The sequence below is a fragment of the Lontra canadensis genome, unplaced genomic scaffold (assembly GCF_010015895.1).
Source record: "Lontra canadensis isolate GAN:19392208 unplaced genomic scaffold, GSC_riverotter_1.0 scaffold7, whole genome shotgun sequence".
In the NCBI taxonomy this organism is placed as follows: domain Eukaryota; kingdom Metazoa; phylum Chordata; class Mammalia; order Carnivora; family Mustelidae; genus Lontra; species Lontra canadensis.
This window is the reverse complement of record NW_022631001.1, coordinates 25189319-25206813: the sequence shown is the minus strand read 5'-3', so window position 1 is coordinate 25206813 and position 17495 is coordinate 25189319. Positions and strand designations below refer to the sequence as shown.

General features: G+C 58.4%; 1 protein-coding gene across 1 annotated transcript in view; it reads left to right on the top strand.

The window, feature by feature from the left end:
- Positions 1-1951: 1951 nt before the first annotated feature.
- ARHGEF17 (Rho guanine nucleotide exchange factor 17) overlaps positions 1952-17495 on the top strand; it is a 53993-nt gene continuing 38449 nt past the window's right edge. Inside the window, exon 1 of the mRNA XM_032853148.1 lies at positions 1952-5538. Within this exon, the coding sequence (XP_032709039.1) occupies positions 2341-5538 (3198 nt within the window). The 5' untranslated portion in view covers positions 1952-2340. The remainder of the gene's footprint in view (positions 5539-17495) is intronic.

Here is a 17495-nt window from a genome sequence, read left to right as displayed (position 1 = left end):
AAGGTAGAGAGGCACTAGGCCAGGCAGGGGTCTCCTTCTTGCCATCAATTCCTCGAGAGATGTCCTTTTGAGGCAGAGCTGAGACAAAGTTGAGGTAAGGGACTTAACAGGAGGCTGGTCTCCACTCCAAGAGGAAGTTTTCTCCCTACAAGGATTTGCCACAACCCAAGGGAAGCAGTAGGCAGGGCGCCAGATCCCAGCTGAGTCTTCCTTTTCTCATGAAGTAGTCAATCCCTCAGTGTCTACTGTCCTGCCCTATACCCATCCCTGCCCCTCTCATCTGGACCGGGGCCTCCTGCTCCCAGGGCCTATCAGCCTAGTCAGGCCCAGACACAGTCCTCTTGAGCTGAGGGGAGTGTGAGTCAGACCAGGCTATCCTCTGTTCCTGGGGAAGGTGAGGAAGAAGAGGCTGCTGGGGGCTCAAGGAGGGAGAAACCCTTTCTTCATCAGGGATCTGGGATCAATGAAGACTAGAGGGGAGCATAGTGTTCGAAGCCCCTCAAATCTGAATTTGAGTCATTGAAGGTGCTGCCATTTTCTGACTTTGACAGTAGTCAAAGTTACATCTCCTTCGTGACCCACAGAGAAGAGGCAATATTATTCACCTACAGGGTGGTTCTAGGATTAAATAAAATGAATGAAATAATATTATCCATACATCCAAGGCACTCCATAAACTCTCATTGGTTCATTCAGATGTCAAGGAGGTCCCTTGCATTTAAGTTGGGACCCTGAGGATGAATGGGACCTCCCAGAGGCAGGTGGGGGTGGGGAAGGCCCCAGTACCCGGGACAATGGAAGAGTTGCCAAACAAGGGCAGAGGTGGAAGGAGAGCTCAACGTCGGATCAGACTGAAGCGAGAGGCGACCCACTCCTATTAGGAGCGTGAGGGCCCCAGATAGGCGTGTCGGTTTGGCAGTGGCAAATCAAGGGCGTTTCAGTTGAAGCTCCAGTTGTGTGTGTGGCGAAGGGACTAGGTTTGGGAAAAGGTTCTTGCAGGGATTAGTTAAGGGCTGAAAGAAGGGAAAGGAAATGAAGACTTCCCAACCCTCCCATTTTGGGGGGATGGGAACTGCTTTACTTGTCCAGGACTCCACATGGTGGGAGAATCCGGCCGGTAGAGGGCGTAAGAGCCGCGTACCACTGAGCTCAGGAGGGGGGGCGGGGGGCTCAGGGCGGAGCATCGAGGAGAGGGACCTTGGAGATGGCCGGGGCAGGTGGGGGGCGTGACTATGGTGGGGAGCTGTAAACGTGAGGGCGGGGGGGCGTGGCCACAAAGGGTGGAGCACCTGGGGCGACGTAAGAGGGGCGGGGCCTTTGGGGCCGCAGGCAGCTGGACCTGGTCTCCGCGACCATAGGATTCACCGCGGAGGGCCGGGTGGGGGGCGTGGCCTGGGCGGGGTGGAGGGGTGGGGCAGGGAGCCGCAGGCTCCCAGGTCAGCCTGTGGCTCTCCCTGCTCCCCCTGGTGGCGAGTCCCGCCCCTTTCCTGCTGGAAGAGTGTTTCTGGGTGTACCTGAAAGTCGGTGTATACCAGTTTATGGGTCGAAGGTTGCCATGTCTGAGTTCCTTTGGCCGAAGGTGTTACCGTGCAGAAGCGTCTGAACCGCAGTCGGTGCGCATCCCCGGCTGTATGTCGGCGCAGCTGACCACTCTCAGAGGTTTCGTGCATTGGAGCAAGTCCTTGGAGGAGCAGCTTGGCGATGGGTTCCAGAAGGGGTCCTCTGGAGGGTCGCTTCGGTCTGCATGTACTCAAGCAGTCTTGTTTCTCCTTCGACTCCTCCCCGATTCCCTCCCCAACCCCCAAATCCCGATTCCCAGCCTCGCGCGCGCCCGGAGCCCACCCCCTCTTTTGGGCGCGAGGCCCCGCCTCCCGCCCCCTTTCCTCAACCACAAAGTTTATTTGCAACAAAAGGGAGCGCGGAGCGAGCAGCCAAGAGGGAGGGAGCGGGAGCCGGAGCGGGAGCGCGAGGGGAGGCAGGCAGGCCGGCTGGCGGGCACGGAGCCGAGGAACAGAGCACTGGGATCCTGCCCGGACCGGGTCGGGCCGCGATGCTCCGAATCGCACCGGCCGAAGAGGGGGCTGGTCCCGGGGGTCGGCGCTGAGGCGGGAGGGACAGCGCTGGATGGAGCCGATGCCGCCCGCGGCCTCAGAAACTTGAGCGGCGGCAGATAAACCTCTGATTGAGTCTCTGCGCCCTCTGCCTGCAAACCCCCTCACACTGCTGCTGCAGAACCCAGGCCTTCGGACCCCGGCTGCAGCGCTCCTTTGGGGCGAGGGCTTGGGGGGGGGTTGGCCGCGGCTCCCCGAGGCCAGCCCCCCCAGAGTGAGTGCTGCCACCATGGCGGACGGGGCGCCCCGGTCCTCGCTCTATCGCAGCGTCTCGTTCAAGCTGCTGGAACGCTGGAGCGGCGGGCCGGGGCCGAGGGAGGAGGCCACGGACACCCCCGGGCTGCGGCGCCGCGCCTCGTGCCGGCCCGCCGCGTCGGTCCCGGGCCAGCCCTCCCGGCGCGTGTCCAAACTGGCGTCGGGGCCCCCGGCCGCCCCCGCGCAGCCGCGCCCGCTCCGCAGCCTCTCGCCGTCGGTGCGACAGCTCTCCCGGCGCTTCGACGCGCCGCGTCTGGACCACGACCACTCGGGGGCCCGAGACGGGGGCGTCTCCCCCGGGGCCGCAGAAGAAGCGGCGGAGGGCGCGGCGCGCGGGGCCTGGCCTAGCGTCACCGAGATGCGCAAGCTCTTCGGCGGCCCTGGCTCCAGGCGGCCCAGTGCGGACTCCGAGGCCTCGGGGACGCCCAGCCCCGACGGTGCGGTGTGGGAGCCCCCGGCTCGCGAACCCCGGCAACCACCGACGCCACCTCCTCGGACGTGCTTCCCCCTGGCGGGCCTGCGCTCCGCGCGGCCGCTGCCGGGCCCAGGGACCGAGGGGAGGAGGCGGCGGCAGCAGCAGCAACAGGAGCGGGCGCAGCGTCCGGCGGATGGTTTACATTCTTGGCATAGCTTCTCCCAACCGCAGGCCGGGGCCCGGGCCTCCTGCTCCTGCTCCTCCTCCATCGCCTCCTCCTATTCTGTCAGCCGCGGCCGGGCTGCCAGCTCCAGCGAGGAGGAAGAGGAGGTCCCGCCGCCACCGCCGCCCGGGGCGCAGAGTCCGGCCTACCACGGAGGCCACTCCTCGGGCAGTGACGAGGACCAAGACGGTGAGGGCGGCCACCGCTGGGGTGGGAGGCCGGGACCCAGGCCTGGAAGCTCCCTCTTGGACAAGGACTGTAGGCCGGACAGTTATGGGTTAAACCTGGGCAGCATGGATTCAGCTGGGGGAGCCAGGAATCCCGAGCCCCCCAAATCTCCAAGAGCTTGTAGTGAGGAAGGAGCCCGAGAGTGGGGTACTGGCTTGCCTCGCTGTGGACCAGGTCCCCAGGAGGGACTCCGGCCCGTGTCTGACACTGTGGGGGGAACCTTCCGCGTGGCCAAAGTGAACTTCCCTGCATACCTAGCCAGCCCAGCAGGCTCCCGCGGTAGCAGCCGTTATTCCAGCACCGAGACCCTCAAGGATGAGGACCCGTGGGCTAGTCGGGGTTCTGGGGGCTGGGGCATGTACCGCTCCCCTAGCTTCGGAGCTGGAGAGGGGCTCCTAAGGCCTCAGCCTCGGAGCCGCACCAAGGGACCTGTGGGCACCACCAGGGCATTGAGAGATGGAGGACTGGAGCTGGACAAGAGCCGGCAGCGGAAGTCCCTGTCAAATCCAGATATTGCCTCAGAGACCCTGACGCTGCTCAGTTTCCTTCGCTCAGACCTTTCGGAGCTGAGGGTCCGAAAGCCCGGTGGGCGCCCCAGTGACCTCGGCAGTGGCCCTTTAGATGGCAGAGACTCACCGTCAGCAGGTGGCCCCAGGGCACAGCTTGGACCCACACCGGCCCCAGCCCCAGCATCGCCTGGCATCCGCCCCACACTCAAAGACTTGACGGCCACCCTGCGGAGGGCAAAGTCTTTTACCTGCTCTGAGAAGCCTGTGGCCCGCCGCCCATCGCGCACCAGTGCCCTGAAGCCCAGCTCCTCCGAGCTCCTGCTGGCAGGCCCAAGTGCTGAGGAGGACCCACTGCCCCTGGTGGTCCAGGATCAGTATGTACAAGAGGCCCGTCAGGTTTTTGAGAAGATCCAGCGAATGGGTGCCCAGCAGGATGATGGAAGTGATGTCCCCTCTGGAAGCCCTGACTGGGTAGGAGACATGACCCAGGGGCAGCGGTCCCAGGAGGAGCTTTCTGGTCCTGAGTCTAGCCTGACAGACGAGGGCATTGGGGCGGACCCTGAGCCTCTTGTTTCAGCCTTCTGCAGCCTGAGTACCACAGGGGTGTGGCGACCCCTTTCCTCATCCTCAGCCCAGACCAACCACTATGGCCCTGGGGCTGAAGATAGTTTGGGAGGGTGGGCCTTGGTGTCTCCTGATACCCCTCCCACATCAGGTGCCCTCCGACGGAGACGCAAAGTCCCTCCTTCAGGGCCTGGTGGGACTGACCTGAGCAATGGGGAGGCCGGCGAGGCCTACCGGTCTCTGAGTGACCCAATTCCACAGCGCCACCGGGCTGCCACCTCCGAGGAGCCCTCTGGGTTCTCTGTGGATAGCAACCTTTTGGGTTCGCTAAGCCCCAAGACAGGGCTTCCAGCAGCCCCAGCTGTGGACGAGGGCCTGACCAGTGGCCACAGTGACTGGTCTGTGGGCAGTGAAGAGAGCAAGGGTTATGAGGAGGTAATTCAGAATATTGTTCAGGGGCCTGGTGCCTTGGGGCGAGTGGTGGATGACAGGGTTGCTGGCAAAGGCCCCAAGAAGAAATCTCTGAGTGACCCCAGCCGCCGTGGGGAGCTGGCCGGGCCTGGATTTGAGGGCCCCGGAGGGGAGCCCATCCGAGAAGTTGAGCCCATGCTGCCTCCATCTAGCAGTGAGCCCATTCTTGCAGAGCTGTGGGCAGAACCAGAAGAGCCCAGTCCTGCCAGGGGCCGGGCACAGTCTGAGAGGGCCCTACCCAAGACCCCACCTGCCTCCTCCACTGCCCACCGTGACTTCCATCTTGACCCTAAACTGGCTCATGTTCTGTCCCCACGGCTTATCCGACGGGGTTCCAAGAAGCGCCCAGCCCGGAGCAGTCATCAGGAACTACAGAGAGAGGAAGGCAACGAGGACCAGACTAGCAGCCTGTCTCGGGCCCGGCCATCCTCCAAACACATTCGCCACGCGAGTGTGCCTGCCACCTTCACACCTATCATGGTGCCTGAGCCTCCGACTTCTGCCGGCCCCCCTGTGGCTGTGCCAGAGCCCGTGGGCTTTCCTGCCAGAGCCCACGCCGCACTGCAGGCGCCATCACTCGAGGATGTCACTAAGCAGTATATGCTGACCCTCCACGCTGGCGAGGTTCCTGCCCCAGGACCTGTGGATATGCCCTCCTTGACCCCTGCTGCAGCGCCTTCTGCTGAGGCCAAGCCCCCTGAGGCAGCCCGGGTCCCAGATGAACCTGCCGCAGCCAGCAAGTGCTGCAGCAAGCCACAGGTGGTGAGTCCTTTGTTGGGGGCTCTGGAGGGAGAAGCAAAGAAGGCCACGGGAGCTGACTTCCTTAGGAGCCTTTTGAGTGTGCTCATTGGGTCGGTGCCCTGGTCTGAGGGTGCTTCCCTGGTCCTGGGAATGCTCAGGTAGTTTTAAGGGTGTTAATGACACAGGGTTCTTGTCTACTCAGGCCCCGAAGGCTTCTGCCAGGGCTGATGAAAAAGGTTCTTGCCTGCTTCGCAGTGTTCTGGGTGATAATTACAAAGGGTTCTAATCTAGTCCTTTAGCTGTTTCTCAGGGACTGCTTTTACAGATTCTATCTGGTTCTTTTTTATAAATACACAAGGAGGTGTGAGTCTTTCTTGAGTCATACTGCGCTATCAGCCAGACCCTTTGTAGGATATTAGGGCTTGGGGCCCACAGCTGAGACAGGTTTGTACTTCCTATTGTGGCTCTCCTGTGGCAGATTGAAATGTGGGATTGTCCCCGAGCCTGGGAGAATTGGAGAGAGGGACAGCTGTTACTTTATGGAGGAGCAGAAAAGACTCCATAAAGGACTCTGGTGGCCCCGGCCTTTCTCTGTGCCTCGACCTCTGCATCTGGGAAAGAAGGGGCCTGTGGACAGGGTCCCTATGCCTCCGTCCAGCTGTTGCTGCCCAGATTAGGGAGTTCACAGGTTGGACTTGAGGCGTCCTTGGTGTCTGAGGTCTGCCGGCGCCTCTTCTGATTAGAGCAGGAGCTTGCAGGGGAGAGCAGGGACCGAGAAGAGGCTGCCCGAGCCTAGCGGACAGGGGCCTGGAGAGAGTTGGGGAGGGGCTCCAGTTCCCACAGGAAGGCTGCCTCTCCACTGGCCCCCCATCCTGCCAACTTCCGTCTCTCCCTGCCCACCACCCCCTTCCTAGTGACTCTGAAATGTTTCCCCCTTCCTCTGCCAGACCCCAAGCCCTTGGGGACTCCATCTTTCTGAGGCCCCCACTTCTGCCTTCAGATGTCCCTGGAGTGTTGGCTGTGGGTTCAGATAGGTTCTGGGCTCCGCGATGGCCCCGCACCTGTACTGGAAGCTCGGTTCTAGGTTTTGGGTTCTGGGTCTAGTGTGGGGATGGTTCAGGTTATTTCAACCACGACCTGCATGCCCACTGTTTTCCCTGCCCGTGCGAAGGGCCTGGAAACCCTAAAGCCTGGACTGATTTGGTCACTCCCAGTTCCCAGCACTCTCACGGCCCCTCTGAACTCTTTGTGTCTCTCTTTTTCTCTGTTACCCCCTTGTCCTGGCTCTGGTGTCTCTCATGGAGGCCACAGAAAGCCAGCAGGCAGGGTGTGGGGAGAGGGGAAATTTCGGACCTGTCCTTCCTCGAGAGAGCCTGGTGGGACAGCTGCAATGCCCTGAACTCCAGTGCCTGTTGTCAGTGGAACATGGGTGGGGGAGGGCAAGAGAAAGGGCAGCTCCTGCCAGGGCCCCTTCCCCAGCTGTCTTTCCCATAGCATTATCTCCTCAGGGGGCCTTGAAGGCTAAATTGGGGAAGAAGGCAGGAATGAACCAGGAACTCAGGGAAAATATGGGAGAGGGTTGCTCCTAAAAAGAAGCATTGAGACCCAGAGAGGAGGTGGGAGTTTTTGCAGAATTGGCTTTTGGTCTGCCTCCCTTCGTGTCCTCCCCCCTGTCCCCCAACTTTAGGGAGACGCTTAGCCCCCTCCACCCCCGGAGGACTATGAGGTGGGGCATATGGGCCCATAATACCAGCTTCTCCCTGTCCTCAACAGAGCTGCTCTCCAGCCTCCAAACCTTAGCCCACTCTAGTCCTCCCATCTTTCTAGGCCTAGCTTGATGTTCCCTCTTGCCTCCAAGTGGAGAGAACTAGTAAGTCTATATTTGGAAGAGCAGGGTTTGAGCCATGGCTCCAGATCTCTGTATGGCCTAGGATCCATCACATCCCTGCTCCATAACTCACTTTCCTCTTCTGTAAAATGGGTATAATGGTTTCTGCCTGGCAGGCTCTTGTCAGATGAGTGGGTGGTGTGACCACTCCCTCCCTAGGAACAGGAGAGAAGGGGTGGAAAAACAGGCTCCACTGCCCCCGCTGCTTCTCAGTGACCAGCTGTGGCCTCTCCTCCCTGCCCCCTCCTGGTTTCTGAGCACCAGGCTGGGCACTCTGAGCCTCAGTATTACCAGGTGGACTTGAACTGGCTCAAAAGAGAATCACTATCCCCTAATTCCCCAAACCCCTCATAAAACCTGGAAGTTCTCCTGTCTGCTAGCCCAAATCCCTTCTGCTGCCCCCTTCCTTCTGCCTCCAGGAAGATGGGGAGCAGCTCTTCAACCCCTCCATATGGCCTCCATGGAAGAGACAATGTTGCCTTGTTTCGGGCCTGGGGCTCCAGTCACGCTCCTTGGGCTGTGGGTGGAGATGGTGTGGTGTGAGCTCCAGAATAAGAAGGGAAGAGAAGAGGCTTTCACACTTTGCTGATGAAGCAGAAACCAGGCTGAACCCAGCCAAGGACAAACAAGAGAGGCCCAGGAGTGGGGGAGGGCAGAGGTGGCCCCTGACCCAACCCTAGGCTCTGGGGAGTCCCTCAAACTCAGGTCTCTCCCAACCCAGAATCTGCATTTGCCCTCTGCATGGCATGTCCCCATTGTGAGCAGGTGGCCTGGGCACCCAGGCCCAGCTCAACCTCTGACTCACTCTGAGACCCGGGCAGAGTCACCTTGGGCTTCAATTTTCCTATCTGCACAGTGGGATGTTAGACAGCCTGGTCTTTGAAGCTCTGAGAGAGGACAGCCGGCAGAGTGGTCAAGGGAAACAGGAAGCGTTGGAGTGTTGCTGGAAGAGAAAGGCAACTCTGCAACAGCTGTGAGAGCCTAGGAGCCCAGGGAATGAGGACTAACTCGTGGTCATTTTATTCTCTGAACACCTGCTTGCGTTTCTGCTGGGACCAAGCAGAGCTGTTGGAGCCTCCATGCCCTGCTCCTGCCACACACCTTTGTCATTGCTACTTAGAACCACAGTGGCCTGGGTGATAGACTCTTCCTTCCAGGGCTTCCCCTACCCTGGCCCTAGAGTACAGAGTCTTATAGCCTAGTCTTCTGTCCCCAGGTGCTGATACCCCTTGACAGATGTAGCCCAGAACAGGAAATGACCTGTGTCTCAGAATCACAAATGGATTAACTCACAGAATTTTAGCATACTGCAATAGCAGTAACAGTGGCTAACATTTATTAAGTACTTACTGTATGCCAGATACTCTGAATATTTCATTCTTCAAATGTCTAAAGCTTTGAGAACCTTCCAGTGCCGGATTCTTAGAATTGCAAGCTGGTAGATTCCCGCTGAGTCCTAGAATGTCAGTATCTTAGACGTGAAGGAACCCAGGTGATCCCTGTTTCTTGGTGGGATTGGCCTGCCATCTAAATAATGGGGACAGGGTCGGGGAGAGTCGGGGGGGTGTCCTCTGCATACCCCTGATGGCCTGAACACCTTCCTGGTGGTTATTTAATTCACTGGGCTCTGGGGGTGTGTTGGAAAGGACTTTAAGACTCAGAAAGGAGGATGCTGGGTCTAAGGTCACACAATAAGGCAAGGCACGCCAGGCCCGAGTACCAACCCCCTGTCCTGGCAGATACACCCTCCACCCCCAGCTTGCCTAGCCAGCTCCCTGCCTTGCTGAAGAAGGCCTGGGTTGCTGCTTTTCATCACCTTTCTTCTCTCTGTATCCCCTTAGCAGGGAACCCACGGGGGTGGGGGTTCTCTCTGCTCCCTCCTTGGCTCTTTACTGTGATTTTTCCATGGAAACTGGTTCTGGGAGGGGAGACAATTAGGACATTTGGAGTTCTGAGCGGTACCAAATATCTATAATTAAATGTCTTGTCACCCAGTAGGAGGGTGGGATGGGGAGGACAGGCAGAGGGCTGTCCCTTTCCTCTGTTTATCCCCTGCTCCCCTACTCCTTCCTAAGGGGCCCCAGACTATTGGAGGGAGTACAATCCAGAAATGGGTCGCCCGCCCCCACAAACATGGAAGACTTGGGGGATGGGCCAGAGTTGAGTCTGACATTTCTCCCCCACATTTCTGAAACCAGCTGGGTTTTGGGATGATCTGGGCTGTTGCTAATCCTGTCCCCAGCACCCTCCCAGTGTAGGGACTTGCCCCTTCTGCTTCCTGCCCCTTCCCCCCTCCCCACATCTGTGATCTCAGGCTACACATGGTGCCTTGCAGCAGATGGAGGCACCCCCAGGCCTGGGGAACCAGACACTCGGAGAGTTCAGAATCTAGAAGCAGCCAGAAGGGACTCTAGAATGGTGAAGAATCGACCTAAGGGATGGCAGGGGAGACTTCCTGGAGGAGGCTATGCCTGGAGCCTAGGGTGGAAGCAGGGAGGCTGGTAAGGAGGCCACTGGATAATCTGGGTAAGAGCTGCTGGTGGCTTCATCTAGAGCGAGGTAGGGGAGTAGTGGGTTTCTGCTGTAGCCCAGAGGATTTTATGAGGGCCTGGACCCCAGCATTCAAGGTGAACACAGCTACTGAGGCTCTCATAGCTGGGCAGTGTGGGAGGGGTTGATTAGGGTGGGAAGGGGGGAGTTGATCAAGCCCCCAGGGTGTCATGGAGCTGTAGACTACACTGACTGCCCCCTGTAGAACCACACTGGCTGGGCTCCAAGAGCAGGAGGGTGGAACCACCATAGGGCCCTGGTGAGGATAGCAACAGTGCCATGTCCTACTGGTGTCTCTTCTAGAGCCACAGTGACGCCCATCAGCTCCAGCTTGCATATCTCCTGGGACAGGGAGCTCCCGCCACCCTAAGGTAACTCTGTCCCTCCCGTCTGGTCCCCTAGCCAGGTGGGCATTGCCCTGGACCCAGTATATGGATGAAGAAGCAGGTCCAGAGTAGACAGAGGTTTGCCTAATGCCCTATGGCTCAAGTATGGGATTTCGCCCCAGGTATCCTGACACCCAGGCCATACATTGGCCCCACAGAGTTCCCACTGAGCAGAGTTGGCTAGAATGGTGGAGTAGGGTGGGGGAAGGGGGAGCCCATGTTTCCCAGAAAGGCTTAAAGCCCTGCCATGCTTGTTGGGAAATGTGCCCAGGCAGCCTGGCGCCTCGCTGGCAGGCCTTAAAACAGGGGCTCTGGGTCCCCTGGGAAGCAGGAGCCTATTGGAGCCAATGCCCCCACCTTGGGAGTTGAGCCTCTCCTCCCACTTCCAGCCCAAGCCTCTGGGGCATTCCAGGGGTGGACAGGCAGAGGACAGCTGCCAGGCTGCCAGGCCCTGGGCAGTGAGTGAGCCCCAGCTGATGACATGCAGGGGCCTGCGGCCCCAGCCAGGGTATCTGAGCTCCCAGCGGGGTGTCCACAACCACCCCCTCCAGTAGCCAGGGTTACCAGGGATGACTTGGTGGAGCACATGGAGGTTTGCACTAGGGGTCAGGAGACTGGGTCCAGCCTTAGCCTCTCCAGTTTCCTGGCGTGTGGCTTTAAGTAAGTCACTTCCCCTCAGAGCCACAAATTCCTCCATGCTCTTGGACCCCAGGATGGAAACTCTCCCCCTACCCCAGGCCTGGTGGGAGAGGCACTAGGTTCCCTGAGCAGGTCCCAATTTGTAGACTGAAGAGCTGGAATTAAGCAGCCGAGGAGACTGAGGCTGAGTGGGGCTGGGCCTCACTAGGTTTGGCCCCCGAGGCCTTGCCCTTGCCACTGGCGGCTGCTCTGGGCTCCACCACACACATATATGAGGCCTTTCCCCACACGGGTGGCAGGCTGTGTGGCTCAGGCTGGTGCCTAGCCAGGATTTTTAAACTCCGTCCTGGGCCTGAGGCTGTCATGTGGCTCCAAGACACTCCGGAGGAGGACGGGATAGACTGAGGGGGAGGCTAGTCAGCTCCTGAGGTCAGAGGGACTGTTGTGGATTCCAGTCCAAGATGGCGAATGAGTGGTGTATTGGCTTCCCATTGCTGCTGTGGCAAATTACTACACATTTAGGACTTAAAACAATACAAATACTGTCTTACGGTTCTGGAGGTCAGAAGAAAAGGGTTTCAATGTGCTAAGAGTTAAGGTGTTAATAGGGCTGGATTTCTTCTGGAAGCTTTAGGGGAAAACCTGTTTCCTTGCCTTTGGCAGCTTATGGTGTTGCGGGCACTTCTTGCTTTGTGACCCCTTCTTCTGTCTTCAAAGCCAGCAGCATGGCACCTTCAAATCTTTCTCTCATCCTGTACGTCCTGCCGCCCTCTTGTCAGGCCCCGGTGATCACTTTAGACCCACACGGATCATCCAGGATAATTTCCTCCTCTCCAGATCCGTACTCTGCAAAGTCCCTTTTGCCACGTAAGGTAACATATTCATGGTTCCAGGGATTAGGACGTGGACATCTTTGGGAGCCAATATTCTGCATACCACAGGTCAGAGAGGGGCCAGGCTGTCAGCCCCTGAGATCCAGAGTCCCCGGGAGGTGCTGGCCATGAGGCGGAGCCTGTGAGCACAGGCCTACTGCATCTGTCCTGCACTAGTTTCTTCCCATGGTCATTTGTCATCTGTCATTCGTTCATTCTGCAGTCAGTTGTTGAGCCCCTTAGGGGGCAGTGGGGACACACAGGGAAAGCTTGGACATCATCCCTGCCTGACAATGCTTTTCAACAAGGGTCCTTGTCCCCTGAGGTGGGTGGGATCCACCGGGTGGCTGAGCCCTGGCGTGATGAGAAAGGGACACATGTCCGTAGGTCTTACGGGTGGGCTTGGCTTTTAGGGGCAGCTGGCTCCGAGCTTGCTGACCAAAAACTGGGATGAAGCAGCTTCCAGGAGGCGCCGTTGGCAGGGCCATTCAGAGCCAGGGCAAAGAGGGAAGGTGAGAGTCTAGGAAGGGAGTGGGAATCCCATCTCCGTGGAGCTGCCCTAGGTAGAGCTCGGGCAGATGGGGAGGAGCTGCACACTGGGGATTGGTGACCCTGGTGCCGTGGGACCAGAGGACCTGTCAGGCCACTTCATGCCCTGAGAGGCCGAAGCACTTCCCAGGAGGGGGCATGTGGAGGGCAGGAGCCGACCAGGATCCTTTCTTCCCCGAGGCTGCTTTGGTTTGGGACCAGGGCAAGCATGTAGAGACTCCTCAGCATTGTCCCCTCGATCCATAGGGATTATTGTTCAGATTAAGGGGAATCCTGCTAAGAAGTCTTGGCACATAGTGAGTGCTCAAGGAGCGTTAGTTCCTCCCTTCATGACTGAGAGGCAAGGCACTAGGATTCTAAGATTCTAATAGACACTGACTCCAACATGCTCAGTTTCCCAGCATCCCTCTCCAGCTTAAAGCAGAGGACAAAGCTCTGGGCAGACGGGCAGGTGGGGTACTGACTAGGTAGGTTTGGTGGCCCAGCAGCCCCGGCCTTTGGAGATTGGAGGTGGGCAGAGGAGAGGGCTAGGTATTTGGGTGGAATCAAGTACCCAGCGTCCTTGCTCTTCTCTCCAGCTGCCCCTCTGGCTTTGTTGCCACCAGCCCCAACCAGGGAGACTAAGCAGAGCCAGAGCCCTCTCTGGTCAAAGCCTTAGACCCACTGGAACCAGCCTCCGAAGCAGGGCTCAGTGGCTCCTCCAAGCCAGGGAGACTAAGGGTCCATCCATGTGCCTGGTGGGCTTGGGGGTCAGACCAATGAAGGTTAACATCTTAGAGTAGACTCTGGCTCCCTCACTGCGTGAAAACTCACAAGTCATTTCATCTTAGCGCAGAGCCTCAGTGTCCTACCCTGTCAGCCCAGGACCCCGGGTTTAGAAGCTCTCAGAATGGTGACCACTTTAAAAGCATGTGCTTTCGAGATTGCTAGTTCAGAGTGTAGAATCTGGAATCTTGCGCTTTCAGGATGAAGGATTCGGTTTTTTCCAGGAGTCCATACCTCTTAGCTTGATTTTGTTCATGCATTTGAGATGTTCTGAGATTCTGGGGCCAAGGAGGGGGGGCAGGTCCTGGGCCTGTGGGGTTGTTGGGGGGGGCAGGCAGACTGTGTTGGAGGGAGCCAGGCTGAGGGAGCCAGCGCCAGGTTGGTGTCTGTTTCCTGTTTATTGGTTCCCAGGGGGTGAGCAGGCCCTGCCCCAGAGCAGCAAGGAGTGGGAGGGAGGGAGGCGGGGTATCCTGGCTGCCAGCCAGCCAGCCAGCCCCACAGTTCAGCCTCCTGGGACTGCTGAGACCCCTCCCCCTGAGCCCCCTTAGACAAACATCCAGTCCTTTCCCAGGACAGGGCACTGGAGGTCAAGGAGCAGATGTGGAAGGGAAGGGCTGGAAGGACAGGAAGGGACCCTTCCCCCCAAAAAATCCTACTGACTCCATCTTTCTTGGCTGCCTGTGTCACTGAAGTCTCACTCCTGGTTTCTCACTGTCCTCTTCTGTCTTCTGTCTCCCTGGGAGGGGCGGGGGGTGTGGTGTGGTAGTGAGATAGGAGGAGGCAGGAGGAGGAAGGCAGGAGGAGGAAGAAGAGGGATAGGGCCCTCGGTCCCAAGAGGTCCACCTGGAAAGATCTTTAGAAACCAGCTGTGTCAGGATGCCTGGGTGGCTCAGGCAATTAAGTGTCTGCCTTTGGCTCAGGTCATGATCCCGGGGTCCTGGGATTGGGTCGCACCTCTCGCACATTGAGCTCCTTACTCAGCAGGGAGCCTGCTTCTCCCTCTGCCTGCTGTTCCTGCTGCTTGTGCTGTCCCTGTCTCTCATCCTGAGAAAGAAAGAAAGAGAGAAAGAGAGAAAGCGAAACCAACTGTCAGCTATGTCTTCTAACCATCCCTCAACCCAACATTATTCAGAGGGTAAACTGATGGCCAGCCAGGGCAGGGATCTTCCCCAAGCCCGAGACATAGTGGACCAGGCACCTCACTGCTGTTCCAGCCTTACACTTGGACTGCTGCATATAAGGGGCCACTGGGAATTCTCGAGACAGGGGATGGCATGGGTCACTTGGCATTTAAGGGAGTTGGGCTGAACCAGGCAGGAAAAAGAAGCCTCAATATGTGTCTGCAGAGAGGTCCCCTTTTGACCAGAGCACACAGGGAGAGGCTGTGTGAGCAGGCGCCAGGCTGAAGGCCGGAAGTGCCAAGTTAAATGGGCTGGGCCTTGTCCTGTGGGCAGTGGGGAGCCATGGAATGTTAGGAGCCAAGGAGGAGCATTGCTAGATGGACACATTCAAAAACATCCTCCAGTTGTGGACTGGAGAAAGCAAGAGATGAGAAGCCCGAGCTAAGGGGTACAGGTGATGCAGGGATGGAGAAAAAAGGACTTACTAGGGAGATCATTTGGAGGTAAAACCCGACAACTTAAATTTAGGCTCAGGGGCCCTACCAGAAAGCAGCATGAGGGGAGCGGGGCTGCCTCCCTTGTTGCAGTTCGAGAATAGGGCAGTGCGACAGAATGCACGGTCATCTGAGTCATCCCCCTGCCTCAGGGCCGAATGTTCCTCTGCGTTTCTAGAAGGGGAAGGGAACTCTGAATCAGCTCAGGTCCGTGTCTCTGTGCCTCATTTGCTTCCTGTCTAACTTCAGTACCTCCTGTTCCAGCAGAAGTGCCTGCTTCTCAGTGGGGTTATCAGAGAAGAGCAGAGCTCCAGGCTACACCCCCAGTCCCCGCTACCTCTGGGACTGGCCTGGGTGGGGAGCTTGGGTGGGGGGGTGGGCAGGAGCAGGCCTGTGCTGCTTTGCTAGCTATGACCCAAGACCAGTCACTCAGTCTCAGTCTCCCTTCTGTGAAGTGGGAATCCCAGATGTGGCAGAGTCCAGGAAAGCTCTGGACTGTGCAGGCTCTTAGGAGCTGGGGGTGGAGTTACTGGTAGGTAGACAGGCAGGCCACCTTGCTAGCAGCGCTCACGTGGGTCCTGTAGTCAGAGATAAAGTATCCGTATGATATTTGGACCACCAACCCCAAGACAAGTGCTGTTCTCTCGCCCTGCAGTCCTGGAGGCCTTCCTGGAGGAGAGTAGTCTGTAGAGAGAGGAGTAACTCAGATTTGGGGCCTGATCTGAGGCTGTTTCTTCATCAGATGCCTAATTAACCTTCTAGCTCCTTGCTGCACCCTGGTCCTCTTCTCCCTTCCTCCTGGACCAGAGCTTTCAGGCTTCTCCCCAAGGCCAGTGGGGGCGGTGCCTGGGGCGGGTGAGGAATTTCCGAGGGAACAGCTAAATTCAGCCCTGGCTAAAAATAGTCCTGGGTCTGGCCCCAAGGCTAGAGGGGGAAGAGGAGGAGGAGGAGGAGGAGGAGGAAGGCAGGGCTGGCCTTTATCCTGCCTGCCCCACCCCTTCACCTGGACGCAGGGCCTGGGCTGCAAGCTGCCTCCTCCCTCCTCACTCACACCAGGCCTTTCCCTTACTGGGGTTTTTTGCTTTCTTCTCTCCTCCCCCCTCTGTTCCTCTCCCTGCCCTCCTTCCCCAGCCTGGCCCCTTCTGGCTGTCTCTCGTCCCTGTATCTCCCCGCCTCTGACAGAGCCAGACAGAGGCTGGTGGTCAGGACCAGGACTTCAGAAGAGGGCCTTGTGTAGGGAGGTGTCCCCTTGGCATCCTAGCCGGCATGTCAGGAATCACCTCCCCTCCACCAGCAGCTGATTGCAACCCCTCTCTTCTGGGGCAGGAGTATAGGGGACGACAGACCTCAAAGGTTCGGAGGTGTGGTGATGTGGGTGGGGCCCCCGGTTCACCCCGTGGCCTGGTACATGGTTCTGGTCAAGCGGCCCCACCCTTGCCAAGCCCTGCTGTTCCTGGCACACAGGGCATCAAAACACATGTATTAAACAAATAATGTGGAGGGAGTAGGGAAGGCAGGAGGAGGAGAGCTGGAGCCAGCCCTTGGGGGAATTCCCAGGCTGCTCAGAACTCTTCCCACCACCCATGTCTAGCCCTGTTTGGGCTCTGCCCTGGAGATGGCAGGCCTGAGCACCCAGGCAGGTGAGAGCTGGCAGATGGGCAAAGGGTACTGTCCCAAGCCAGTACCAAGCGGTACTGGGGTGGAGGTAAGGTGGGAACGCTGCTGAGGCCCAGGGAAGGTGAGATTCCTAGCTCAGATCGCAGAGCTCAGGAGAGAGATGGTGGGATTAGAACCCAGGCTGGCCTCACTCCAAAGCTGCTGGTCTAACGTAGCAGAGAGGTCCAGAAGGAAGTGGACGAAAGTCTTAGGAGATCTGGCCCATAATACTTGATTGAATATGGCGCGACTCAGGGATGGGGGCAGGTCACAAGTAGTGGCAGCAAAGCGTGTCGAGCTTTCCCCGTGTGCTGGGTGCTGGTCTGAGCGCTTCCACGCATCCACTCATTTAATCTCACAGCCGCCCGTGGGGAGGTACTGTCATCCCTGTTTCTAGATGAGGAGCCTTGGGCAAAGCATGATAAAGTAGTTCACAGGGTTAGGGACGCTAACTAAGCGAGAGATTGGAGTCTGGTTCCAGGATCTCTGAATGTCCCCAAGGCTCCTGGCTTTCAGACTGCCTGGGTGGGGGCGGTGCCATCACCAAGGTGGGTTTGAGGGAGGAGAGAGTGGATTCCGCTTTGGACACGGGAAACCCACTGGATTTGCAGTCCGCAGTCCTAGCCCCGGGAAGGAGCATAGAGTGGAGGCTCGGTAAATACTAGCTGAATGGCTCCTTGAATATAAGGGGCCCTTGGGCTGCAAGAGGAGGTGATGGACAGGCAGAGGGAGTGAGCGTCTCCCCCCACCATTGGCCCAGGGACCTTTCTCTTGGTGCTAGAGTGCAGCTGAGGTGGGTGTCAGGCTCCTTGCTTGTGGAGAAAGCTTTGGGTTGGAAGGGTGCTGAGATGAGCCACAGGCGAGGGAAGGAGGGGTGGGTAGGGGCAGGCCAGGCAGTGCTGGCGCGGTCCCACCAGCAGTATCTGGAAAGCAGATCTCTTGGGCCATGGCCGGAGTGACTCAAATGGAGACAAAAAAACCTTCCATATTTGGACAAAGAGCCCAGAGAGGCCGCCTCCCCCCACCCCCTGTCTCCCTCTGGGCCCCTAGCCCTGAGC